This window comes from Fusarium flagelliforme (genome assembly GCF_020744385.1).
Source record: "Fusarium flagelliforme strain FIESC 12 MPI-CAGE-AA-0113 chromosome Unknown B0J16scaffold_1, whole genome shotgun sequence".
Lineage (NCBI taxonomy): Eukaryota > Fungi > Ascomycota > Sordariomycetes > Hypocreales > Nectriaceae > Fusarium > Fusarium flagelliforme.
Genome location: NW_025763503.1, coordinates 75,680 through 98,190, shown reverse-complemented (window position 1 = coordinate 98,190; position 22,511 = coordinate 75,680). Strand labels below are relative to the sequence as shown.

The 22,511-nt window shown below is 47.1% G+C and overlaps 10 protein-coding genes across 10 annotated transcripts; 6 read left to right on the top strand and 4 right to left on the bottom strand.

The window, feature by feature from the left end:
- Positions 1 to 42: 42 nt before the first annotated feature.
- B0J16DRAFT_376825 (fungal-specific transcription factor domain-containing protein) lies at positions 43 to 2,005 on the top strand (the record flags this gene model as incomplete). The annotated part of the gene is made up of 3 exons (XM_046130794.1): positions 43 to 1,031; positions 1,082 to 1,532; positions 1,580 to 2,005. The coding sequence occupies 3 exons, from the start codon at positions 43 to 45 to the stop codon at positions 2,003 to 2,005; spliced, it is 1,866 nt and encodes a 621-aa protein (XP_045987984.1).
- Positions 2,006 to 2,112: 107 nt separating this feature from the next.
- Positions 2,113 to 4,511, bottom strand: B0J16DRAFT_390250 (Melibiase-domain-containing protein; the record flags this gene model as incomplete). Its single annotated transcript, XM_046131856.1, has 3 exons — positions 4,357 to 4,511; positions 3,703 to 4,306; positions 2,113 to 3,655 (listed from the first exon to the last, which is right to left on the bottom strand). The coding sequence occupies exons 1-3, from the start codon at positions 4,397 to 4,399 to the stop codon at positions 2,113 to 2,115; spliced, it is 2,190 nt and encodes a 729-aa protein (XP_045987983.1). The 5' UTR covers positions 4,400 to 4,511.
- A 965-nt stretch (positions 4,512 to 5,476) lies between these two features.
- B0J16DRAFT_390248 (uncharacterized protein) lies at positions 5,477 to 6,318 on the bottom strand (the record flags this gene model as incomplete). Its single annotated transcript, XM_046131855.1, has 2 exons — positions 5,745 to 6,318; positions 5,477 to 5,693 (listed from the first exon to the last, which is right to left on the bottom strand). Exons 1-2 carry the CDS (start codon positions 6,293 to 6,295, stop codon positions 5,477 to 5,479), a joined length of 768 nt encoding a protein of 255 aa, XP_045987982.1. The 5' UTR covers positions 6,296 to 6,318.
- A 612-nt stretch (positions 6,319 to 6,930) lies between these two features.
- On the bottom strand, positions 6,931 to 8,386 carry B0J16DRAFT_408098 (uncharacterized protein). Its single transcript, XM_046133000.1, has 6 exons — positions 8,047 to 8,386; positions 7,982 to 8,001; positions 7,892 to 7,928; positions 7,392 to 7,845; positions 7,279 to 7,346; positions 6,931 to 7,231 (listed from the first exon to the last, which is right to left on the bottom strand). Exons 1-6 carry the CDS (start codon positions 8,234 to 8,236, stop codon positions 6,963 to 6,965), a joined length of 1,038 nt encoding a protein of 345 aa, XP_045987981.1. The 5' UTR covers positions 8,237 to 8,386; the 3' UTR covers positions 6,931 to 6,962.
- Positions 8,387 to 9,296: 910 nt separating this feature from the next.
- Positions 9,297 to 11,143, top strand: B0J16DRAFT_295000 (uncharacterized protein). The gene is made up of 2 exons (XM_046124405.1): positions 9,297 to 10,306; positions 10,358 to 11,143. Exons 1-2 carry the CDS (start codon positions 9,557 to 9,559, stop codon positions 11,117 to 11,119), a joined length of 1,512 nt encoding a protein of 503 aa, XP_045987980.1. The 5' UTR covers positions 9,297 to 9,556; the 3' UTR covers positions 11,120 to 11,143.
- A 1-nt stretch (position 11,144) lies between these two features.
- Positions 11,145 to 12,243, bottom strand: B0J16DRAFT_408096 (alpha carbonic anhydrase). Its single transcript, XM_046132999.1, has 2 exons — positions 12,019 to 12,243; positions 11,145 to 11,968 (listed from the first exon to the last, which is right to left on the bottom strand). Exons 1-2 carry the CDS (start codon positions 12,194 to 12,196, stop codon positions 11,319 to 11,321), a joined length of 828 nt encoding a protein of 275 aa, XP_045987979.1. The 5' UTR covers positions 12,197 to 12,243; the 3' UTR covers positions 11,145 to 11,318.
- Positions 12,244 to 12,814: 571 nt separating this feature from the next.
- Positions 12,815 to 14,971, top strand: B0J16DRAFT_365705 (heterokaryon incompatibility protein-domain-containing protein). The gene is made up of 3 exons (XM_046130045.1): positions 12,815 to 13,032; positions 13,086 to 13,874; positions 13,934 to 14,971. Exons 2-3 carry the CDS (start codon positions 13,092 to 13,094, stop codon positions 14,918 to 14,920), a joined length of 1,770 nt encoding a protein of 589 aa, XP_045987978.1. The 5' UTR covers positions 12,815 to 13,032; positions 13,086 to 13,091; the 3' UTR covers positions 14,921 to 14,971.
- A 537-nt stretch (positions 14,972 to 15,508) lies between these two features.
- On the top strand, positions 15,509 to 17,127 carry B0J16DRAFT_351835 (major facilitator superfamily domain-containing protein; the record flags this gene model as incomplete). Its single annotated transcript, XM_046129239.1, has 4 exons — positions 15,509 to 15,745; positions 15,791 to 15,909; positions 15,960 to 16,011; positions 16,063 to 17,127. 4 exons carry the CDS (start codon positions 15,509 to 15,511, stop codon positions 17,125 to 17,127), a joined length of 1,473 nt encoding a protein of 490 aa, XP_045987977.1.
- Positions 17,128 to 17,398: 271 nt separating this feature from the next.
- Positions 17,399 to 21,190, top strand: B0J16DRAFT_390235 (uncharacterized protein). The gene is made up of 2 exons (XM_046131854.1): positions 17,399 to 17,874; positions 17,923 to 21,190. Exons 1-2 carry the CDS (start codon positions 17,441 to 17,443, stop codon positions 21,101 to 21,103), a joined length of 3,615 nt encoding a protein of 1,204 aa, XP_045987976.1. The 5' UTR covers positions 17,399 to 17,440; the 3' UTR covers positions 21,104 to 21,190.
- A 374-nt stretch (positions 21,191 to 21,564) lies between these two features.
- Positions 21,565 to 22,470, top strand: B0J16DRAFT_312704 (uncharacterized protein; the record flags this gene model as incomplete). Its single annotated transcript, XM_046125064.1, has 3 exons — positions 21,565 to 21,608; positions 21,658 to 21,772; positions 21,817 to 22,470. 3 exons carry the CDS (start codon positions 21,565 to 21,567, stop codon positions 22,468 to 22,470), a joined length of 813 nt encoding a protein of 270 aa, XP_045987975.1.
- Between the last annotated feature and the right edge of the window lie 41 nt (positions 22,471 to 22,511).

The following is a 22,511-nucleotide window of genomic DNA, read 5'->3' as shown; positions in this document are numbered from 1 at the left end:
TATATCTCCATTAAGCAAACCACAAACAACGGCCCAATTATAATGTCTACTACCGTACAGGAAAAGCGCAGCCAAGTCTGCGATAATTGCCGATTCCGCAAGGTCAAGTGTGATCGTGGCTTGCCTTGCAGGAATTGTAGCATCGGGGATCTTCGGTGTCAGTATCGGCATAGTATTCGGAGGAAAGGTCCAAAGCAGGGTCAAGGGAGACGACAGGCGCAGTTGAGACAGGGTCTTGGGGGTGATGGGTTCCAGTTTCAGATTGTTACGCCGAGGGAGACTGGGCCGAGCAGAAGCGAGTCCGAGTCCCAAGCACAAACAGAGACATGGGTACAGACAGAGACACAAACACAGGCACAGTCACAAGCAGAGACACAACAGACTCAGGCACAAGAACAACAACCATTGCCAGGGACAATTCCAATCTCACAACCAGATCTAGACGACACTCAACACATTGGACCAGACATCCCAATCCTATCCAATGACTCAATCCTCGAAACAGAAGACCTCTGCAAACGCATGTCCCAATCCCTCACCGCCCACATCCAACTCTTCCAGCGCTTTCTCTACCCAATAATGCCAGTCGTCGACGATGACATCCTCGCCGACGCAGCCCGCCTAAACGAACTGCCACCATCACGATACGCTCTCATCCTAGCGATATGCGCTGCTACACGAATGCAGCTTCGACTCGACAAACGCATTGATGGTTCTGACAATGAACTCAATGCTGAGATTCCACCCGAGCCTCAATTGGATGGGGATGTCTTGGTGAAGCTTGCTGAGAATTGCCTTCGGGAGTATAGTGTGATTGATGATACGAGTCTGGATTCTATCCTCGTTTCTTTTTTCCTTTTTGCGAGTTATGGGAATCTGAACGATTCGCGGCATGCGTGGTTTTATCTCAATCAGAGTATTACCCTTGCTCAAGCCCTTGATCTTACTCGGGAGTCTGGGTATTACGGGCTACCCGATGAAGAACGCGAGAAGAGGAGACGCGTATTCTGGCTCTTGTTCGTTACAGAACGGTACGTCAGCCAATTCCTGCAACTATTGTAATTGAGGCTGACAGACTTAGAACTTTTGCTCTCCAACATCGAAGATCAGTCATGCTCCGAAGCACCGTCAACAAACCCCAAGTAGTCGACTCCAACTGCCCCGTCGTAATGCACGACTTCATAAACCACATCCGCCTCTTCGAATCCCTTCCATACTCATTATATGAATGGCAACCAGAGAACGATGATCGCCGGTTCGAAGATTTAAAACTCGTCAACACCATCAACGATAAATTATGCAGCGTCCAGCCTGAACAATCCATCATTGAGAGCCAACGCTTCGACACGCTAATTACACAGCAGTGGCTTCGGATCTCGATGTGGAGGATAGCGTTTGGGCAGAATCCTTCTTCTGCTTCTGGATTTGGATTGTTGCTTCCGCCTGCCCTGCCTATGGATGCGGGAAAGATTATTATGGCTGCTTTAGGATCTGTGGGGACCAAGTCTAAGGATTGTCATGGTATTGGGATGGTGAGACACATATACTTCTTCATTGAGTTTTACTGACATTTCTCTAGGAGCAGAAATTGTTTGATGTCGGAGTCAGTCTTGCTGATACAGCGCAACTACCAGGCTGGTCATACAACGCTCTCGATAACGGTCCTCGAGATTTACTCTCGGTAGTTATCCACGCTTTGTCCACTGTCCGAGGATCACAATCACATCTACTTCCCAATTTGCTTAAACACTCCGAGACATTATTTGCGTTGTCAGATCCGAATGCACATATTGATCTGCAGTGGGACATGCTTGGTGATGCAAGGAATGCGATTGTTGAGGAGGTTTCGGAGGAGAGTGAGAGTTCTGTTGAGTCTTTGGCTTGGGTGCCTGAGAATGGTCTTGACTTGTTGGATTTGAGTACGCCAGTTGCGACGACTACTTGGGATGATGGCACTATAACTTGTGAGGCGTTCGATCCTGATATTGGGTTGTCTTTTGATTGAGTCTACTGACACAGATTGGACCTCTGTCTTATTTCCAAATTCATTTCCACTATTGATACTCCCATAGCATTTCTTTAATTTATTTTAAAAGTTCGTTATACCACAGATTAAACCCTCTCCAGCAGAACCACCTTACTGTCATAATCTGTACCAAATCGATACTGAATACCGCCATTCATCAACGTAGCACCTGAATAAACATCCCCACCATCAAGCTTATACCTCGCAGCAGGATCAAGACCAGCTAATCTCAACAAAGGATAGTTCGTCACAGTAGTCGATCTAATCTGGAACGCAAAAAGCACAGCCTGACTTCCATCATCCGAGACAAAGATGGCAGCAGGGAAGTTGGAGTGTTCAGGCAAGACTAAGCGCCACAAATCACCGTTGATGATAATAGGGTTGACCTTCTCCGCAAGAGCGATGAGCTCTGGGATCTGCGCCTTGTCTTCCTCGGGTGTGTGATCAGGATCGAGCTCAAAGCCGAAGGAACCGCCCATCATGGCGACATGAGCCCTGAAGCGCATGGGTAGGGATCGTCCTGTGACATCATTTCGGGCAGAACAGACGTGTGCGCCCATCGCTGAAGGTGGGTAGACTAACGATGTACCGAACTGAATATGAATGCGATCATAAGCATCCATGTTATCAGACGTCCAGACCTGAGGGAAGTACTGCAAGATACCAGGATCAAAACGGCCTCCACCAGAAGCGCAGCCTTCCCAAAGAACATCGGGGAAGCGAGTTGTTAGAACCTCGAAGACGTGGTAAATACCCAACATGTAAGCGTGGTGGTTGTTTGGCGTGGGGCTTTCGTGCATGGCACGGTTATTGTCCCATTTGATGTAGCTGATAGGCGCAGATTCAAGGATCTTGGTCATTGAATCAATGATGTAGTTTTGGACTTCAGGAAGGGCTGCATTGAGGACGAGTTGTTGACGGGTCTCACTGCGTGTGTATGTTCCTGCGCTAAGAACCCACTCGGGATGCTGTTCGTAGAGCTCAGATTTCTGGTTGACCATCTCAGGTTCAACCCACAGACCAAACTGCAAGTTCTCTTCAGAATCAGCAACCTTGAGTTTTTTGACACTATCCACAAGAGAGCCCAGTCCGTTGGGAAATCTCTTGGGGTTGGCAACCCAATCGCCCAAACCAGCATGGTCATCGACACGAGGATATTTATCCCCAAACCAGCCGTCATCAAGGACAAACAGTTTGGCGCCCAACTTGGCAGTCTCCTGCGCAAGTTTGTAAATCGTCTTCTCGTCAAAATTGAAGTAAAGACCTTCCCAGCTATTCAACAAGACTGGTCGTGGCTGGGAAACGTATTTGCTTCGAATGAGGTTCTGACGATAGAGGCGATGGAACTTGCGCGACATTTCACCGATACCGAGGTTGGAAAAGACCGAAATGCACTCTGGTGATTGGAGAGTCTCGCCGGGTTTCAAGGGCCAGGAGAGTTGGCAGGGGTTCATGCCGATGACTGCCCGGGTGAGGCCTTGATGGGACTTTTCAACTTCGACGTTAAAGGAGCCTGTGTAGACGAGGGAGAAACCCCAGGCTTCGCCGTGGGATTCTGTTGTTGTGGGGGATACGACTGAGAGGAAGGGATTGTGGTAGTGAGAGGAGTATCCAGTCGTGCTTCCAAATCTGCACATCATTAGTCGAAGAAATTGCTTGAGGTGATGTGGACTTACCCTTGTGTTCCGTACTCAACCTTTCGGCGAGTTCTGTTGCACTCTCTAGTCCACTCTCCCTGCAGTTGCAACATCTCATACTCCTCATTGGGAAAGTCCACAGAAAAACTAGCCAACTTCTCAACAGCAATCTCATCATCACTATTATTAACAACCCTCACATTCCTCACAATAGCATCAAGCATAGGAAAAACCGAGTAACTCAACTCAGCCGTCACAGAACTATGCTCATCCTGCAACGTTACCACAAGCGTCTCAACATCCTTTTCTGCACCAAAAGTACAAGGAAGTTTCTCAAGAGCAGGTTTACCCTTGATGACGCTGTGAGATTTGTACTTGAAATCACACACGGTGAAGCCCTTTACGTGCTTTATGTGGACTGCTGGGGTGCGGAAGTCGCCTCGGCCCAGGTCGGGAAATTCACGGCGGAGATGGGCTTGGGTGGACCAGCCGCCGCCGTTGGACTTGATTTGGGCGATGGGGTCTTCTGTTACTGGGGCGCCGAAGTGGTCTAGGAGAAGATCTCCCGTTTCAGAATCGACGTGGAAACGGTACGAGACATTTTTGCCGTTGAGGGCGAAGGAAGTCCCGTTGACCACGATTGCTGGGTATGTCAGTAAGTATCAAGGGCTGGGGTTGTTACAGGGGACGTACGGGCAGCTTTGGGGCTTGATGAGAGAAGAGTCATCTTGGTCATTGAAATAACTGAAAGACGCACAAAATGATAGAGATGAATTCAAGGAACGCTGTTTATATGTGAATTGGATTGTTGAATCATGGTGTTTTATACGTTGTTATCTTTATCCCCGCGTATCGTCATGATACAATTCCGAACATTTCCCCATGGAGTTAAATCCGGCTCTGATTGCGCGGGGAGCATGTCCGTCCTGGGCAGGGGTACGTACCGGACCGGACCGAGTCCGCTCTTTCCAGACGCGACTTCTCCATGCGCTCAGTCGCGACAGAGCTACCCTGGAGGAAAAGTATTGTTTGAGTATTTTGGTGTAGAAACTAGATGAAGGGATCTGTTAACATAGATCATAATATTAATTAAATTTCTGTACTTTATTGAATTATGTTGAGATATACACAAAAGGTGAATATTGGTGTTGCATTCCGATGTTGGAATTTATTGAAGATTGTAACTTGAATCGCGAACACAATTATTAAAGAAATCTTGAAGAGTGTTCCGTTGAAAAGACAGCAGTGTGATTGGCCACAATCGTTCCATTCTTCTAATGTCGCCGTTTTCAAGCGCTTACCCGAGATGAATCTAGCCCAAAGTAGCAATAATTTGCATGTTACTGCCATACAATTGGACGTTAAACAGAAAGACGCCCCGCTCTAGCATCCGAATGCAACTAAATCCCTTATCGTTTATCGTTCATCCCTTATCTTTATCTCTTATCATCTTCATTATCTGATCGCAAGGCGCTCCTTCACCAACCTTCACTTCAACATGCCAACCACCTAATTGAACTAATTCACAGAGGATGTTATGCAGGGATCTAACTCGATAGTTATTATCAAACAGAAACAATTTCCAATATACATTAAGGTCATTATGTGCTCTATATCCTTCTTTCATCATCCCCTCCATCATGGTATCCACCCCAGTTCAACTTCCTTCAGCTTCCAAGACCCTACCAACACCTCCTTCTCTTGATAAGTATTTGTACATGGTATTAAAAGCCAGTATTGTCATTTATAGTTTCAATTCGTGATTGAAACGGTGTTATTTTGTCCGATAAGTCTTCACTTCAATGTGAGGAGCTTAGTAGGCCGCCCTGTTGTTGCCAACGTGGCCCTGCTGGACATGGCCAGGTTGAACGTTCTGCTGTGCGGGATAACCTTGCTGAGCATGGGGCTGAGGAACGTGGGATTGCTGGACATAAGGGTCTTCGTGAACAGGCTCAGGGTGCTTCTCGACGTGATGCTCCCTGCGGCGCTCACGGACCTCGTGGAAGGCAGCAGTGATAAAGTGCATAACACTAGAGAGGTTAGTTTATAAAATCTCAAGATCAAGTGAGAAAGTGACTTACGTGCTAAGAATAGCGAGAATAAAGGTACCCCAGGGCAAGTTGCAGTTATCATCCGTGGTATCGGAATTATCCTGGAAGACACCAGAAATACCCCGTGCATCATAACATCGTCCAGGGCCAGCCGGGCCGCCATTAGGTCGCGTAAGAACAGAAACAGCAATGAAACCTCCAATAAAGGCAATATCCAAAAGGACCCACAACCAGCGAAGCCATCTAGGGCCACCACCCTTGAGAAGCAGAGAAAGGATCATGCCGACAAGAGTGTACAAGACAGCTGCGGCGAGGATACCTTCAACCGCGCCAAAGGCAGCGCTGACGCCGCGACGTGTCTTGATGACATTGACGATGTTCCAGACTTTCTTAAGACGAGCGGAGAAAAGACCAAGGGAGATGACAGAGGAGAGGAATTGTCCAATGCGCGTCAAGCGGAGCAACCAACGGTAGAGGCCCGAGTGCTTGAGCTTATCGGGGACGAAGCGAGTCAAGAGACCCGTTGGACGCTCAGACGTGCTGCCGTAGTCGTTGTATGCGGTGTTGTCGTGGTACGCCATGGTGAATGAGGTGAGGATGATGATTGATGGCCAAGCTGTGGCTCTCTTGGCTGTCTAAAGCAGAATATATATATCCTACAAAGTAACATTCTATAGCAGGTTTATTTTGTTTGTGTAATGACGATTCTAATGGCCGAGAACGTCATACTGTAACTCGTGCAAACTCATGACATGTATAAGTCGTCATCTGAGTCGAGTCATTACCATGATCGACGCGCCCGCCCGACAACACAATGATGACGGCAGTAACAAAAACTCTCTTCTGCACGCGATTGGTCTAAAGATATCCTGTTTCAATCAATCCTTCAATTATTGTATGGCATTGGGTGACTGTCGCGTCATGAAGTTAACCCACTATCTACGGAGTAAAAGCTCCAGTTTACCCCTGCGGCGCCTTGGCTTACGACTTTGCTGCCGCGATGCCGAGTCTCTTTGCGTACGCCAAGGGAAAAAATGGCCGTAGCTTAAGACAACCGTCATAATCAATCGAATTCATTGGTTGATGAGACAATCCACATTCTTGAACATAATCCGAAAAGGAATCAAGGTTTGCGAATTTAGGTAGGGCTGCGTTAGCGGCTGCTTACTGCAATCAACCTCATGGCTAGTTCAAATGGTAATACTTTAATATTAATGCTTATTTCTGCTAAGAATCTCAAATACTTCATCACGCAACTAGCTCCTCACTGCTTTCTGCATACGCATGCATACTAATCTGTGGTGCTTTCGAGTTTGTCCCCGTGGAACGCTGGAACCCAGTCCTGTCCTTTGACTCAAGATGAATACCAGGTCCAGTATTCGCACTCGCTCCATAAGCAGAGCTGAACATGCGAGGAATAGCAATTCTAAGAAAAGGCTTGATAGTAGCCATGGAACCCCCGATGATGCTGAGGTTCAATTCTAGAATGCACCACATCAATGCCAAGACCGTGTTATCTAATCTCGTTAGTTCGGTCCGAAAAGTAAGCGAACTTCAGACTTACGAGTCAAATCTGGGTTGTTGAGCAAAACACTGAGAGATTGCAACCGAATGACGCTGATGATGCAAACGCTGCTTCGGTTAGATAGAGTATATAAGCGAAGCTGGGGAACTTACGATGCACCCATGGTTAAAAGCACACCAACTCCGATCTTTTGTTTCTTGGGTAGCATAAGAGTCTTCAACCACGGAAGAGGAATTATGACAGTGAGAATATCTGCGAATATTCCTAGTCCGGCTTGTAAGAAGTAGAATACTGGTCTGTTGATGCACTTTGCCGTTGCCATCGCCACAGGATCCCAAGAGCCTCGGACAGGGTTACAAGAAAAGATGTTGACGAAGACTGAGGCGGTTGAGTAGCCTATGATGAAGGCGAAGGCGGTCCAGATGACAATTCGGGCTGCTTTCATGGGGAAGATTCGGAGGTAGAAGATTAGGATGCTGCCCTTTGCGAAGCCGGTAGCTGCGCAGAAGAAGATGGCTGCGAGAAGGTTGTTGAGGGAGAAGTGGGGGAATAGATCTGGTGTGAAAGGGACGTTCCATAGATGTTTTCCCATTCCGTAGTTGGTCACTAAATTGGTAAGTCATGTGTAGATTTGGTTGAGTTCAGAACATACTATTAAGTGTAAAGCCCACGAGAAGAACATTGCAGACCTGAGGCAACTGTTAGAATCTCCACAAATCCTTAGACCAAAGGCCGAACATACCCAAGAGAGCATCATAAGATCTATTCAAGTTAGCGAGTGAAGTCCACAGATACAAGGTAACTTACAATCATCGAAAGAGAGCTTGCATACGATAGCTGCTCTTGTATAAACTCGAATGCCCATACATATCGTCGCAAGTGGGAAGAAGATGGCCGTGACAATTACAAGGGGAGCATCGGCAGGAACCTGGTTGATATCACGGACCACTCCAGGCGGTGGGTCCATGGGAAACATGACTCCATTTTCTGTGGACATGATTTCGTTATGATCCGGCAGGCTGTGTCAACACCAAAACACAATTCTCTCGAAACAAAAGCAAAACGTAGTCAGGGAGGATCAAGCTATATAAGTCTCAAGGCCGGCGTTTGAATGACATGAACTAAGCTCTAGGCAATGCTTGTTCAGCGTACCTGAGTGGTGCTCGTCCGAACTAACCTGCGGATCAACTGACAGTACCGCCGCGCTTGGACGTAAGAAGTGTTTCTTTCACCATGTACGTGATGATCCCGCAATCTGGCTATGACGTTATTGCGCTTGCTGGGATATTACCACGTTTTTTGCAAGATGAAGAACTGCCGCTTTGACATGGTTTGTGACATGTCAGACAGATGAGCCGAAGATGCCGAGGTGGTTGTTCAGGGGAGCCGCGCGAAGGATTCGCTTACAGGTGTTTCATGCAGGCTGGCGATCATGGGAGGGACTAACTACTGCACTCCTGAACATCCATGGTTTCACTATATGAGATGCAGCGAAAGGATAACATGGTCTCTCAATGTTTTATTTATTATAGTAAGCTATCTAGTACGGCTAAGCATTAGGAGAGTTGAGCTGAAGGATAATACAAGCTCTTTTTAGGCCCTTTTAGTTACTGGATTAGGTCAAGTCGTTCATAAACAAAGACAAGGTCAAGCCAGACTCAACGGCATTAGCTGTGTAGATCATAATACACAATTTCATAAACCCCGCAGATCAAATCCCTGACACGATTTCCGGACCTCGTAAAACCCGGGGCGAACTGTCGTCGTCCAATAATCGATCTTTAGCTTCGGAGGAATGACAAACTTGACCCCCGGAATATTTCCGGATCGGCATTGAAGATTCGGAATTAAATAGATCTTGGGAGATGATTGCCTGTTTCGAGAACCGTGCTCAAAGTCAGGTACCGTGCGCGTTGCGGAGCTCTTTTTGCCTGAACTAAATCGTTTCTTCTCCAATTGCAATGGTCGAAGTGGCTACCACAGACTTGAGAGTGGCTACTACAAATTCACCGCCATTAGGAATCAGAAAAGTTGCCTGCCAAGAGCCCACATGAAGAAATAATCTGAACACTAGATGCCGAATTAAACCCGCATTCTGGCCGCTTCATTTTGCTATACCAAGCCTTATAGCACGGCCTTTACTAGACCTTCCATAAGATTTTAGATTATCTCGCCCCACAACCCTCGGGACCCTTTTTCTACAGTTGAACTAGTTCGACAATCTCCTACCGCGAATAGATAATAAGCCGATGCACGATCCGCACAAAACCTGCAGCGCAGCCCAACAATCACATTCTCTTCACATTCCTTCATCACCATGTTCACCAATATCTGCCTGTTGTCGCTTGCGGCTCTGTCCGTACATGCATCTGAGCAATGCGTTACCAAGCAATCGGATACAGGGTGTGAGGCTCTCAAGCTTTTGTTTCCTAACAACACTTTCGCCCCCAAAGATGCTGTTTATGAGTATGAGGCGCAGAATTTCTGGTCTAACAATGAGATTCTTAACCCGGCTTGTGTCTTCCGCCCTACGGAGCCCAAGCAGGTAGGCGAGGCTGTTAAGTTGATGAGCACTGGCTTTACTTCTTTTGCTGTGCGTGGTGGTGGACATATGGCTATTGCTGGCGCGAACAACATCAACGATGGTCCCCTCTTCGTCATGTCCAACCTTACAACTCTTGAGTTGACCGAGGACAAGGAGTCTGTTTGGGTTGGACCTGGTCTGGATTGGGGTCATGTCTACCGTTACTTGGGCGAGCACAAGCTTGCATGCGCCGGAGGTCGTCTGTCTCCCGTCGGTGTCCCTGGCCTTCTACTGGCTGGTGGTGTCAACTTCCACGGAAACCAGCGTGGATGGGCCGCTGACAATGTTCTCGAGTATGAGCTTGTTGATGCAAATGGAAAGGTCATCTCTGTTACTGCAGACTCTAAGCCCGATCTTTTCTGGGCTCTCAAGGGTGGATCAAACAACTTTGGTATCGTGACCAAGTTCAGACTTGCCACTTTCCCATCTGATCAGGTCTATGCTGGTGTTTACAGTGTTGCGGATATCCCCGCTTTCCTCAAGGTATGTTACTTCACAAAGATGTTTGTATTTGTCTGACTAACAATAATGCAGGCGGTTGCCAACTTTTCCGCCCTCAACACCGATCCCCTTGCCCACATTGTCCCGCAAGTCATCGCCGTTGACGAGGAGACCACAATTGGTGCAGCAATTCTCTTCTACGACAGCGACTCGGATGCTGAACCAGAGTGCTTCCGTCCTTTCTTCGACATTCCTACTATCTCCAACACCTTCAAGAAGCAGACGCTCGCTGAATTTTCGGATGAGACTGGACAGCTAGTCTTGCCCAAGATTAACGACCAATTTATTGCCGGTACCACCGTCGGCAAGACCTACGAGGAGATCCTCAAGGGCGTTCAAATCTCTAACGATGTCTTCTTCGACGCTTTGCCTGAGTTGTACAAGATCCTGCCTAAGGAAGACCGCAAGGCACTTTCCATCGACTGGCAGCCCATTGGATCTCTCTGGGAGAAGGCCTCTAAGAAGTACAACCCCGGTGGTAACGCCCTTGGTCTGGACACAGAGACGAAGGGCACTTATATCGCTTGGGCCGAGGTTGTTGAGTGGAGCGGCGATGAGCACAACGATGCCATCTTCAAGTGGATCGAGGATGTCACTTATGCTATCGGCAACGCTACCCAGAAGGCGGGTGTCTACGATTCTTTCACTTACATGGGTGACGCCGCTGGTTTCCAGGACATTTACGATGGATATGGTGAGAAGAATAAGCAGAAGTTGCTGCGTATTTCTCGCAAGTACGATCCCCTGCGAATTTTCCAGAAGTACTGGCCAGGCGGCTTCAAAATTGGCAACTAAAAACTGGCTTCAGAATGAAAGGAGAAAAGTAAGCAGTTGTTAGAGATATTAGATGTTTCGGATACAGAAAAGCTCTTCGGAATTTGCACACGCAAATCTGAAATGCACTATGTTGTTACTGACTATTCCACCAATGTGCTGTATTTGTGCTTAACTTCAACCTATCGCCATCTCTTGCTTGACTTGCTGTCTGTCTGCCTTACACATTAATCCGATGACGCCAAACCAGCTGCTCCTCTCTCGCACTATAAGTTGATGCACCCAAGATGTCCCTCATCTGCTTCACACTAGTAAACATAATCTGCCTCGCAATAAAGAATCTGATCCCCTCCGTACAAGGCGGACTAGTCAAACTCCCCTCATAAGTCCAAAACTCATCAAAATACTGTACACTCTCCAGAAGCAACTTGTGATTCAGCGTCGTCTCCTCAGTAGTCTCCGTCTCATTGAACCCAATCATCTTAGGCAGCTGTGCCAAGAAACTATTCTCTTTATTGCCTGGGTCTAGACGAATAGCGAGCACAGCGCGCTCTTTGCCTTGTTCGTTGACGTGGACGAGATGGAGTTCTGCTCTTGAGCGATGACGTTCCACTGTGTGATCGGCGGGAGCGTGGATGTGCCAGCCCTTCAGATAGACCGTTTCGTTGTCAAAGCTGAAGGATGGGTTTTGGGTCCAGATCCCATCTTCGTTTTGGACGGTGAAGGCGGGACCGTAACCCCAGTTGAAGAAGTTGCCGGTGATCTCGTTGGGGTAGTCCCACTGTTTGATCAGATGTTCAAGGGATAGGCCTTGTTTCAGCGCGATGGGAATGGGTGATTGCTGAGTTCCTGTTTGGCAGAGATGGTAATCTGCAAACCATTAGCAAGCTGACAATTGAATCGAGAGAAGATGTTCCTACCAGGGTTGATTCGGCCCCAGTTGTATGAAGCTTCATAAGCCCAGTCCTTACTTCCGGGCTCGGCGCGAGGGTCAATGTGTCGCTTCTTGTTTCTAAGCGAATAGTGATTATCATGCTTTGCACATGACAGAACGCTGGTGACGCAAGTAGCCACAGCAAATAACTGAGAGATACGCATTGTAGATTGATGTCTGTGTGAGATCGAGTCGATGCGGAGGGGAGTAGATTCTCGACTTGGAGGGGAAATGACAAGTCTTAAAGCGATTGTATATAAAATTGCGATGATCCTTAATGGTGTTGAAGCGGGTTAGCGTCGACTGTATGTCACCGCCAAGCTAAGCTATTGGGAGGCGCAGGTTATCATCACGACTCACAGCCCGATGAACAACAGCGCATAAAATTACAAACAAAGCGAAGCCTTTCTTGTTTCGTAACTAGATTGATATTAACTTACAATGCCAAGAAGACCGGCGATTTAAACCATGTGTTTCAGACAGAGGTTAAACTTCAAAAGTGAGGCTAACGAGCAACGCGTAACAGCATCGACAGCGCTAAGCCCCAGGCTTGCCCCAGGGGGCCATGCGCTAAGCATTTAAGCTCATAGCACTGTTTGTTTAGCGTCGGTAGCTGGGGCTTGGGAGTACGGGCAGACAATTGAGTCCAAATACTGTAGAAAGCTTGAGGGAGATAATTTCATCCTCGGCTAGGGTGGCGATGAGGTACGATGTCTTACGTTTTCTTTTGCACTTTCATGTATTAGAACTTAAGACATATAGCTGCAAAACAAAAACAGACTGTTGCATTTACGCTGAGGCGTATTTCGCAATGCTTTCGGTTACGATTGGCTTGGCTCGTTGCTTATCTCCCTTAAGGCGATGAGACTGGCAGGCCTCACGCTGCTGACACGTCAGAAGAAAGCCTACTTCTCCGCTTAAGAGTGTAAATTTGCTGGAAAGAAACGAACTTCTCGCACGGTTACATACTTTACCTTCTGATAAAGAGGGATAATACAAGGTAGGTCTATACTTTCTGTAAAATATTACTACTCAATATTAATAAACCCTCAGGTAATAATGAGTAACACTACATTCAAGCACCAGGCTTTGGACAACCCCGCCGAGAGCATTCGACTGGTTCATGTCAAAGCTCAGCAGAATGCGCCATTTCTTGAGCTGTGTCTCAGCACGCATTCAGTCGCCAACATCGTGCCATATTTTGCTGTCTCATACACATGGGGAGATGGCCTCCTCACCGAAGACATTTCCATCAACGAGCACCCGACGAAAGTGACAAAGAATTGCCTCTATGCTCTGAAGCAGATAAACAAGCGACATCCGTCTCACGAGTGCTCTGAAGAACCCACATACCTCTGGATCGATTCGATATGCATAAACCAAGCCGATAATGATGAAAAAGGCCATCAAGTAGCAATGATGGGTAGTATCTATGCTAAAGCGACCAAGGTGTTGGCCTGTATAGGCCCAGCTGCGGACAACAGCACGATACTCCGCAACGTTTTAGACGATATACAGATACATCATACACAGTTTTATGCATACCGAGAACACCTTCGATCTGGCGGGTGGGGTCTTCCTGACAATGACAGGAAAATTGCACAGTTCCTACGCTCCTATCTGAGAGGCTCAAAAACACCCAAAGACAAATTTGAATTCAATTTCGCAAGGCATGCCTCGACTTTGCGCACCGGAGCTACTGGACTAGAGTCTGGATCATTCAGGAGTTTACCGCACCAGACCGAAGTGGCAACGGCCTCGAGATCCTATGTGGTGGTGATAGCTTCTCAAAGTCTGAAATTAATCTATGCCTCTACATTGCCTCCTTTCTCTACAAAAAGGGTAATGTGGACGATGTTGATGAGCACGGCTTAGTAAGGGATAATTTACTTTTCGCCCAGCCCCATTGCTTGACGACAATCATGCGGTTCGATGCTCTTAAATCCGTCCCGCTAGGAACCATACTATTCCACGTCGGAGATCTATTCCACTGCATGAAGCCAGAGGATAGGGTATATGGATTGCTTCCCCTAGTTGAATGGCCCGATGGTATGCCACGTATTCAACCAGCCTACAAGCCCTCTTCTGCTCTTGAATTAGCAGAGCTTATGATCAGCATCACAGACGAAGACCCGCCCTTTTGCGGGGTTGTGCTGCAGGCACTTGGGGTCTACCATGACTACGAGCCGCTCAAGAATCTAGTTGAAGCCAGGATCAGGATGCAGTGTGCGCATGGGATTAGCAGCTGTAGTAAGAAATATCCTATCCGGGCCTCCTATAAGAGGGAAACTTCTGTTTTGCCTCTCTACAGAAGCAGTACAGGCAAGCTATCGGCGTCACTTCATTGTTCCACGGGTTCAATCAAGGATCCAGTGTCGGAGCAGGCAGCTTTTCTCCACGCTGACGAGAATCTTGATAAAGCACAATTATTATTCTCTGGTTGCAGGATAGCCGGTTTGCTTTGCGATGAAGCCCAGGAAGGAGATTTAATCATGAAATACAGGCCTTCTTTAATCCTCGTGTTCAGACGAAGCATTCATGATGGCCTGTATAGGATGGTTGGCCAAGGACTGTTATGCGAAGGGTTCGAATTTCCAACACAATGTTCAAAAGAGTCACCACAAAGTATAGGCTTACTGAAAAGAGGGCTTAAACGAATTGAAGAGGAGGGTGATTTGGAAAGTGAGAGTGAATCACTAAAGGCAGAGATTGAGAAGGCTCATCACCCTGGCCAAAAGGACCTAACTTGTGTGGTTGAGCTTAGAGCTGAACCGATAGAGTGGTTGATATTTGAAGGGCAAGATCTATGCGGAGATTCGCAAAGGGATATACAGAGCACGTTTAAGAGATTACATACCAAGCTATACATCGAAGCTACTATAGTTTAGGTAGATTGTAGGTTAGTGTTATTGTGGTATCTATGGTTGGATATCTAGAAGGCGAAGAATATAATTACCAAGACCACAGGCTAATAAAAAATAAACTACCGTTTGCCCGTATTGTCGATTCTTTCCTTTTTTGCAGTAACATTTCTGGTAAACCAGTCGAGGCGACATGGGGTAGATAAAGTCGAGCACAGCATAACGGGTCCCGGTCACGTCAGTACCACCGACCAACCAAAAGTCTCCATATTACCACCATCAGCACTAATACTGGTATATAATTGCTGCGCTAGGTCTCATCAACGCTAATCAGAGTAGATAAGGCCAGTTGACGCAATCTGTAGGTAGAATGACCATTGTAGCACTATATGTCGAATTGGTGACATTGCATATAGTGTAGACCCGTTTACTTCCCACACAGGTTAACATGGCGGCTTGCGTGCGATGATATTCCTTGATAGAGTAAGGTTTTAAATGGCGAAACGGCGCTTTAAATAATGGCCGATCGGATAAGTTTTCGCGTAGAAGAGATATAAGTTGGTCCCGACAGCCGTAAATGTCTGGTTAGTTCTATATCTAGATAGAAAACCGACAATGGCAGACGACAGCAAAGACATCTCGCCTAAGACGGTCACAGGCACCTATGGCCAGGCTTCTGATTCAGATGAGCCAGCCGTGGCTGTATTGCAAGAAACACCAAAGCGGAGCTGGAAGTCATACATTTGGGATACTTTCGACAAGTCTCCCGAAGAGCGCAGGTTTCTCTTCAAGCTTGATGCTGCTCTCATGACGCTGGCTTCTTTGGGATACTTTATTAAATATCTTGATCAGGTATGTTAATCAATATTTAATTGTTTAGTATTGCTAACAAGATAGGTCAACATCAACAATGCATTTGTGTCGGGGATGAAGGAGGATATGAACTTATTTGGGAATGAGTTGAATTATATGCAGACGTGCTGGACTATTGGATATGTCATTGGAGAGATTCCAAGGTAAGACTTTTCTGACTCACTGTCCATATGACTTGTGCTAAAAGGTTCAGTAACATGCTACTCACCCGAATCCGGCCGAGTATCTGGATTCCCGCTTGCGAGGTATGTTACCAATTACTCACCACTACCTGGCCATCTAGCTAACATACCCAGGTAACCTGGTCTGTGCTCACTATCCTCCTCACCCAGTGCACCAACTCAACGCAACTCTACGTCCTCCGCTTCTTTATCGGTCTCGCCGAAAGTACCTTCTATCCAGGAATGCAATACATCATCGGTTCATGGTACCGTAAAGACGAACTCGCCAAACGATCTTGCCTCTTTCATGCCATGGGTAACGTTGGATCTATGGTCTCAGGCTACTTGATGGCCGGCTCCCACAATCTCGATGGCGTACATGGATACCATGGCTGGCAGTGGCTGTTCATCACTAACACTGTTGTATCGCTTCCCATCGCCATCTCTGGTTTCTTCTTCCTCCCCGACTTACCTGAGATCACCAGGGCCTGGTATTTCACTCCTGAGGACATCGCCCTTGCTAAAAGGCGTATGGAACTTGAGGGTAGAGCCAAAAGGGCTCCATACACAAAGGCCAAGTTCAAGAGGATCTTTAGCAGCTGGCACATCTACGCTCTGGTGCTGCTATATATTCTGTTTAACAACGGCAACGGCGGCAGCTCACAGCCCGCGTTCCCCCTGTGGTTGAAGTCACAAGGGTATTCAATTAGGGACGTCAATCTCTACCCGACAATCGTCGACGTCATCAGCGTAATCACAACCCTCATCTACGCATGGACATCAGACAGTTTATTCCGCGGCGCTCGCTGGCCAGCCATCGTCTTCTCAGGTCTAGTCAAGATCATAGCCTACGTGGGTCTGACAGTATGGAAGGTGCCTACAGCATTTACATGGGTATGCTTTATGCTGTGCGGTTTTGGTGGTGGAATAAGTGGCTTGACGTTTGCTTGGGCACATGAGATTTGTAGTGATGACAATGAGGAGAGGGCTCTTGTTACGGGTGCGATGAACCAGATGGCTTACGTGTTTCAAGCATGGTTGCCTCTGGTTATATGGCAGCAGGTGGAGGCTCCAAGCTATCCTAAAGGGTACCCAACCATGGTTGCTATGGCGGTTGGGTTGATCGGGACTTCTTTCGTGATCAGGGTGTTGCACAAACGCCAGATTAAAGGACATCGGCATGCATTGGTAGAGGCTTGAAGTAGTCCTTCCGTTTTGGCACATAAAGCTCAGGATAAGTGACATTGTTGCAAATCCCAATCTTTATTGCTGTGAATGGAATAATGTTCAATTAAGACAACATCGTTTTATATGTGTATGATACTGTAACGAATATCCCCTCATGGCTAAGTATCTAAAAATAGAGCCTATATCTTACTGGTCATCCTCGTTAGTAAGCATCAGTCTGCCTAACAAAACATCTGCACAGCCTGATCAGGCTCTGTCTTTTCCCCTGCATGCATTACCCCTCCTCATCTTACTGTCAGTCCATCGTGAAAAGACCCTCATCATTATGATAACAGGCTTTGAGGCTCTCGGTGCAGCGAGCGCCGTTTTACAAGTCATTTCCTTTGCGAGCGACCTGGCTGTTGCTTGCAAGAACGCCTTTGACGGAGCTACAACTTCGCAAGACGATCTCGAACGCCATGCGAAGGAAATGTTCGAAGCCGTCAGTCGGGTGCAATCTCGCTGTGAGGGAATGGCCACTGCGAATTCCAGATTTGCAGATCCAGAACTTCAAAACATTGCCAAAGAGTGCAAGGATGCCGCCAAAAGGCTGCGGGTAGAGGTTCAATATGTAACGATCATGCAGGCCAAGGGCAATATCTTGAAGTCGGTCCGCAAGGCTTGGCGTATTTCCAGGCATCAGAAAAAGCTCCAAAGCCTCGAAGATTCTCTGTCAAGGCATCAACAACTAATCAAAACTGAACTGACATCTCATTTATGGTAAGCCTACTATTCAATCCTTTGGGCATTCTCTAATGTATAGCGCAGTTCGCAAAGCGACGCAATACAACTTCAGCAAGAGAAATCGTTTCAGAAATTGGATAGCGATGTTCAGTTTCTGGTCAAACAACTCGCTCAAGGTGTCACTGAAGTCTTCGACCTCATGAAGAAGGAACATGCCACAACACGTGCCTCCATTATCCAAGAAGCTGCCAGGGCTGAAAGAGCCATCAACACACATACCGATACGCAAATGCTGGATTTGAGAATTACGACAGAGGCGAATGAACAGTGCACAACATTCCTCAAGAGTCTCAAAGCCGAACGTATGAATGAACGCTACACTAATGTCATGGACCCATCGGAGGCAAGCTTTAATCAAGTATTTGCAACCTATCAAGACATGATGGCCATGTACTACGAGGATTCTGACGATGGGGATGACGAATCGGAGGAGGGTAAACATCATGACCAAGATTCAGACGGAGTGGATGGTCGGGAGGATCAAAATGATGCTGGTGGAGACAGTGATTCAGAGGAATATCAGTCATCGGAAAGATCCAGTGTTTTATCAAACAACAGCCATGTTGGTAATATATGGTCGTCCTGGGATTCGTTCATCTCATGGCTGCAGTCAGACGAGATCTTGTTCTACATTGAGGGGAAACCAGGGTCTGGGAAAAGCACACTTGTCAAGTTCATTCTGGATCATGACCGGACCCGTGACCTCATTCGAGAATGGAATCCTGATACAATAATCATCCGCCATTTCTTCTGGAAGATTGGGTCACACGAACAAAACAGTATAAAGGGCCTTTGGTGCTCTTTACTCTACCAGAGACTTCAAGCCCAGCCGTCACTAATCCAAGACATATTGCGCCGCTTTCAACGCTTGTCTTTACACACCTCCTACTACGATTGGGCCATCAAGGATCTGCATGCCGTGTGGAATTACACCGCCAATCATGATGAACGGCATCTGTACATCTTCATAGATGGCGTGGACGAGATTCGGAACGAAGATGGGTTTCATAAAGCCATTCAATCTATCCAGCAACTATCAGGGTTACCAAAAACCAAGATTTGTATTTCGACTCGTCCTGAAGCCCAGATAATGAGATGGCTTGAAAAGGCTAGCGCCAGTGGATTCCGACTGGAGGACTTGACAAAACACGACATGGTTGTCTTTGTGCGGAACAAGCTCCGTCCATTGTTGCCCAACAAATCAGACATCTCCGGGAGATTACAAGAAGAGCTTGTTGATAAAGCACAGGGCGTTTTTCTTTGGCTTCATCTCGCCATTCGAAGTCTTATCGAAGGCATCGAGAATCAGGATTCTGAGGATATGCTACTTCGCAGACTCGAAGGGCTTCCGGAAGATCTCGAAACGCTGTATCTGGACATGTGGCAAAGGTTGAACGCCAATAACTCTGTATATCGCCAAACAGCGGCAAGGTACTGTCGCTACGTTTTGCTGGGTTCGACGAAGCCGCTTGAATTCAATTGTAATGAGCACGTGCAGGTAGCGAGGTTGCCTTTGCAAGTAGCGAGGTTGCCATTCATCTTTCAAATCGCTTGCGCCGAAAATCCTGATATCCACGAAACACTGTTGGTAGGCGGGAGAAACATTGAGACAGCAGGTATTCTACAAATCTGCGAAGCAACAAATGTTTCAATACGGACTCGATGCGCAGGGTTACTCGAAGTTCAGTCGCTGGAGCTTAGTCCAGCTGTAGACGACGATGATACAATTACCAACGCCCTCGGCAAGGTAGCATTCATCCATCGAACAGCACATGACTTTTTGATAGATACCGAAACAGGTCGCGGGATTATTGGACACGAATCCTCATCTGATTTCTGCTTGCAATCTCGGCTTCTGAAGGCTCTCGTTTCTGCGACCATGGTCTTATCATCTCGGTGTGGCCTAGCTTGGGATCTAGAGCTTATCATCATCCGAATCACCAGGTTCGCAGAAAGCTGGAGAAGTTCGAGCTGGGAAGTGGCCTTCGAGCTTCTTGATGTTATACGGCCATTATATGACAATGCATGTATTACAACCTGCGACGATACAGGCGATTATCGACGGCCGTTCTTCAGCTTCTTGACCCATAAAGACCGGTACGATGATTTCATTATTTCACGCCTTACAGCCGATTATTCCGTACAAATGACAACCGATACCCTACGCCAGGCATGGATCCCAGGTCGTACCAAGACCTTATCGCGCCGACTGTTTTTCGCATTGTCAGACTTGGGGGCCGACCCAAATAAGTGCGGTGTAATGAGCTCCCAACATCTAATGCCGGGGCCTTTTGTCTCAAAGGTAACAGCCTTTACTAACCTCCTTGTGTCCTTTTTCCTCTCAATACAAGGCCCCACCTGGTCATCACATTTCGACGAAGATGTCAACGATCAGTACAAGAGTGTCTTTCTACAAAGTCCCGCCGATACTGTAGCATTCGCAGTGGAAATGGCGAGAGGTTGTGACAACCTAAATACGGGGATAGCATTCTACGGATGGATTTCTGAGAATCGAAGCCTAGGTTTCAAGGCGTTCGAGGAAATAACAGAGTCCATGCAGGGGATGGACCTGTACAGCAACCGCGTCATCATATACGAGATCAATTTGCAGTTCCTCTTACTTTATCTACTCTCGCAAGCTACCCAAGACACAGCCCAAGGCGTGCTAGTAGCTCTTAGGGCCGAAGATATTCTTTTAGAACTCAATTACCCCTGGATCAAGATGCGGTACCTTGTGCTTCCAAATACAGGCAGACTCAGGCACAAGAACTCCGTTCCCGTGGCGTTCCACCGCGTCTCATCACAAGCTTCTCCTCTTCCCAAGCGCTTGGTTGAACAATTTTTACATTGTCCGGTAAACAAATTTGCAAAAGAACGTCGGTTCAAGGTAGCCCTTGAACGTAAGTCGGATCGAACGGACATATCGTATGATGGTGGAACTGATCTCGGTATTTCTACTCACACTATCAAGGACTCAGAAATAGAGGAAGTTGGGTTTGAAACTATGATAAAAGGCTTAGCTCATGAGAGTCCACACATTTCTTCATACGAGGAGGCGGGCATAGTCCCTTCAACTGCATTTCTAAGGCGCAAAAGACAAATTGACGATCCTGACTGGTGCATGTTACCTGAGATGTTACGAAGACTCGAAGTAGCAGCAGCTATGAAGGAAAAAAAGAGAAACGGGGAAGGCCCCCCTTCATGATCGATTCTAGAATGGAGTTAGTAATTCTACATATAGAAACAAAAGTCCATAGACGGTAGTTCCGTATAACGATTTCCAACACTCAATGTAATTTCAAACTAAGGCGATGTATTACTCAAATGCCTCATAAGTGTCATGATGTCTTCGAATTTAATATCTGTATATGACCAGAAAGTTGCTCTAGCGATTGTTCTCATATCATGCTGTCAAATGACACCTGCAAGAGGCCGGCCATGTCGAAAGTCTATATACATGCCTCGAGACAAGCGCGGACCCCGGGAGTGAGCCCTTCTGACAGGCTTCTTGTGACAAATTTATACTTCCTCCGATCATCGTAACCTTTTCGCTTCCACAGAAGCTTTCTTTCTGTCCCACCAAAAGATAAAGTTTTAGCCGAGCATAAAACACCTTCTTGCTTTCTTCCGCTCTTCTTCTCCGCCTTCCACCAACATCAACACAGGATGGAAGCTCAAGATCCCACTGGCTTCGGCCCAAACTTGAAAAGGTATCTTTCGTCTCATGTATCCCGTGAGCATATACTAATTGCCGTTCAGGTTCTACAACAACAAGGATCTCTCTGACGCTATCATACGATGCGGGGATAGGGAATTTTTCTTTTTAGCCATTCGAAGTATTTCATCAAACAGCTTAGCGGTCCATGGAAGGTATGTACGTATTCTGAAATGCGCAAATGACGAACTAAACGGACACAGGAAAGTATTGAAGGGGTCATCGATATTGTCGATTTTGATATTAGCTTGGTTGAGGCGATGGTTTATTTCATGTACCATCTGGACTACGACGTCCTATCGGAACAGTCTGTTATGGCCTTCCATGCGACAGTGTACCAAATCGCGGACAAATACGACGTGCAGTCCCTGACGCAACATGCATGCACCCAGTTCAGCACCGCCGTCGTGAAACTAGAAGGTTGGGACAAGGATGAGTTCGCGGGCGTGATCGACTTGGTCTGGAGCACTACTCCTCCCAACGATCGAGGGCTCAGGGACGTAGTCGCGACTACCTCGCATAAGAATCTGGCCGCCTTGATGGAGAAGGAAAGTTTTATCGACGAGCTAACAGCGAATGGTCCTTTTGCAGTTGAAGTAATTCGTCTTCAGAGGAAGGGACTAGGTAGCATTCACCGCTATCACTGGGGGTTCGGCAATATTCGCCGCTATTACTGTGACAAGTGTAAGTGTACTTTCGATTTCGGCAATAAGACATCGCCGTCAGAAGACGGAAGTAGTTTGTTGGTTTTCGAACCAAGCTATTGCCCGATGTGCAAAGAAAGCAGAGTGCAAAAAGCACTATTAACTGGAGGAGATGAAAGCAAGGTACCCAGTGTTAAAATGTATAAGATTTGAGGCTAGAACTATACAGTCTGAGTTATCTTGGAATTCCCAGC

Coding starts and splice junctions, on each gene's coding strand:
- B0J16DRAFT_408098 (XM_046133000.1), bottom strand. CDS start 8,236: ATGTCCACAGAAAATGGAGTCATGTTTCCCATGGACCCACCGCCTGGA. Junction 8,002..8,046: donor CAAGCTCTCTTTCGATGATT/GTAAGTTACCTT, acceptor TAACTTGAATAG/ATCTTATGATGCTCTCTTGG. Junction 7,347..7,391: donor CTTTTAACCATGGGTGCATC/GTAAGTTCCCCA, acceptor TAACCGAAGCAG/CGTTTGCATCATCAGCGTCA.
- B0J16DRAFT_295000 (XM_046124405.1), top strand. CDS start 9,557: ATGTTCACCAATATCTGCCTGTTGTCGCTTGCGGCTCTGTCCGTACAT. Junction 10,307..10,357: donor ATATCCCCGCTTTCCTCAAG/GTATGTTACTTC, acceptor ACAATAATGCAG/GCGGTTGCCAACTTTTCCGC.
- B0J16DRAFT_408096 (XM_046132999.1), bottom strand. CDS start 12,196: ATGCGTATCTCTCAGTTATTTGCTGTGGCTACTTGCGTCACCAGCGTT. Junction 11,969..12,018: donor CTGGGGCCGAATCAACCCTG/GTAGGAACATCT, acceptor AATGGTTTGCAG/ATTACCATCTCTGCCAAACA.
- B0J16DRAFT_365705 (XM_046130045.1), top strand. CDS start 13,092: ATGAGTAACACTACATTCAAGCACCAGGCTTTGGACAACCCCGCCGAG. Junction 13,875..13,933: donor CTCCTTTCTCTACAAAAAGG/GTAATGTGGACG, acceptor CTTTTCGCCCAG/CCCCATTGCTTGACGACAAT.
- B0J16DRAFT_390235 (XM_046131854.1), top strand. CDS start 17,441: ATGATAACAGGCTTTGAGGCTCTCGGTGCAGCGAGCGCCGTTTTACAA. Junction 17,875..17,922: donor GAACTGACATCTCATTTATG/GTAAGCCTACTA, acceptor TGTATAGCGCAG/TTCGCAAAGCGACGCAATAC.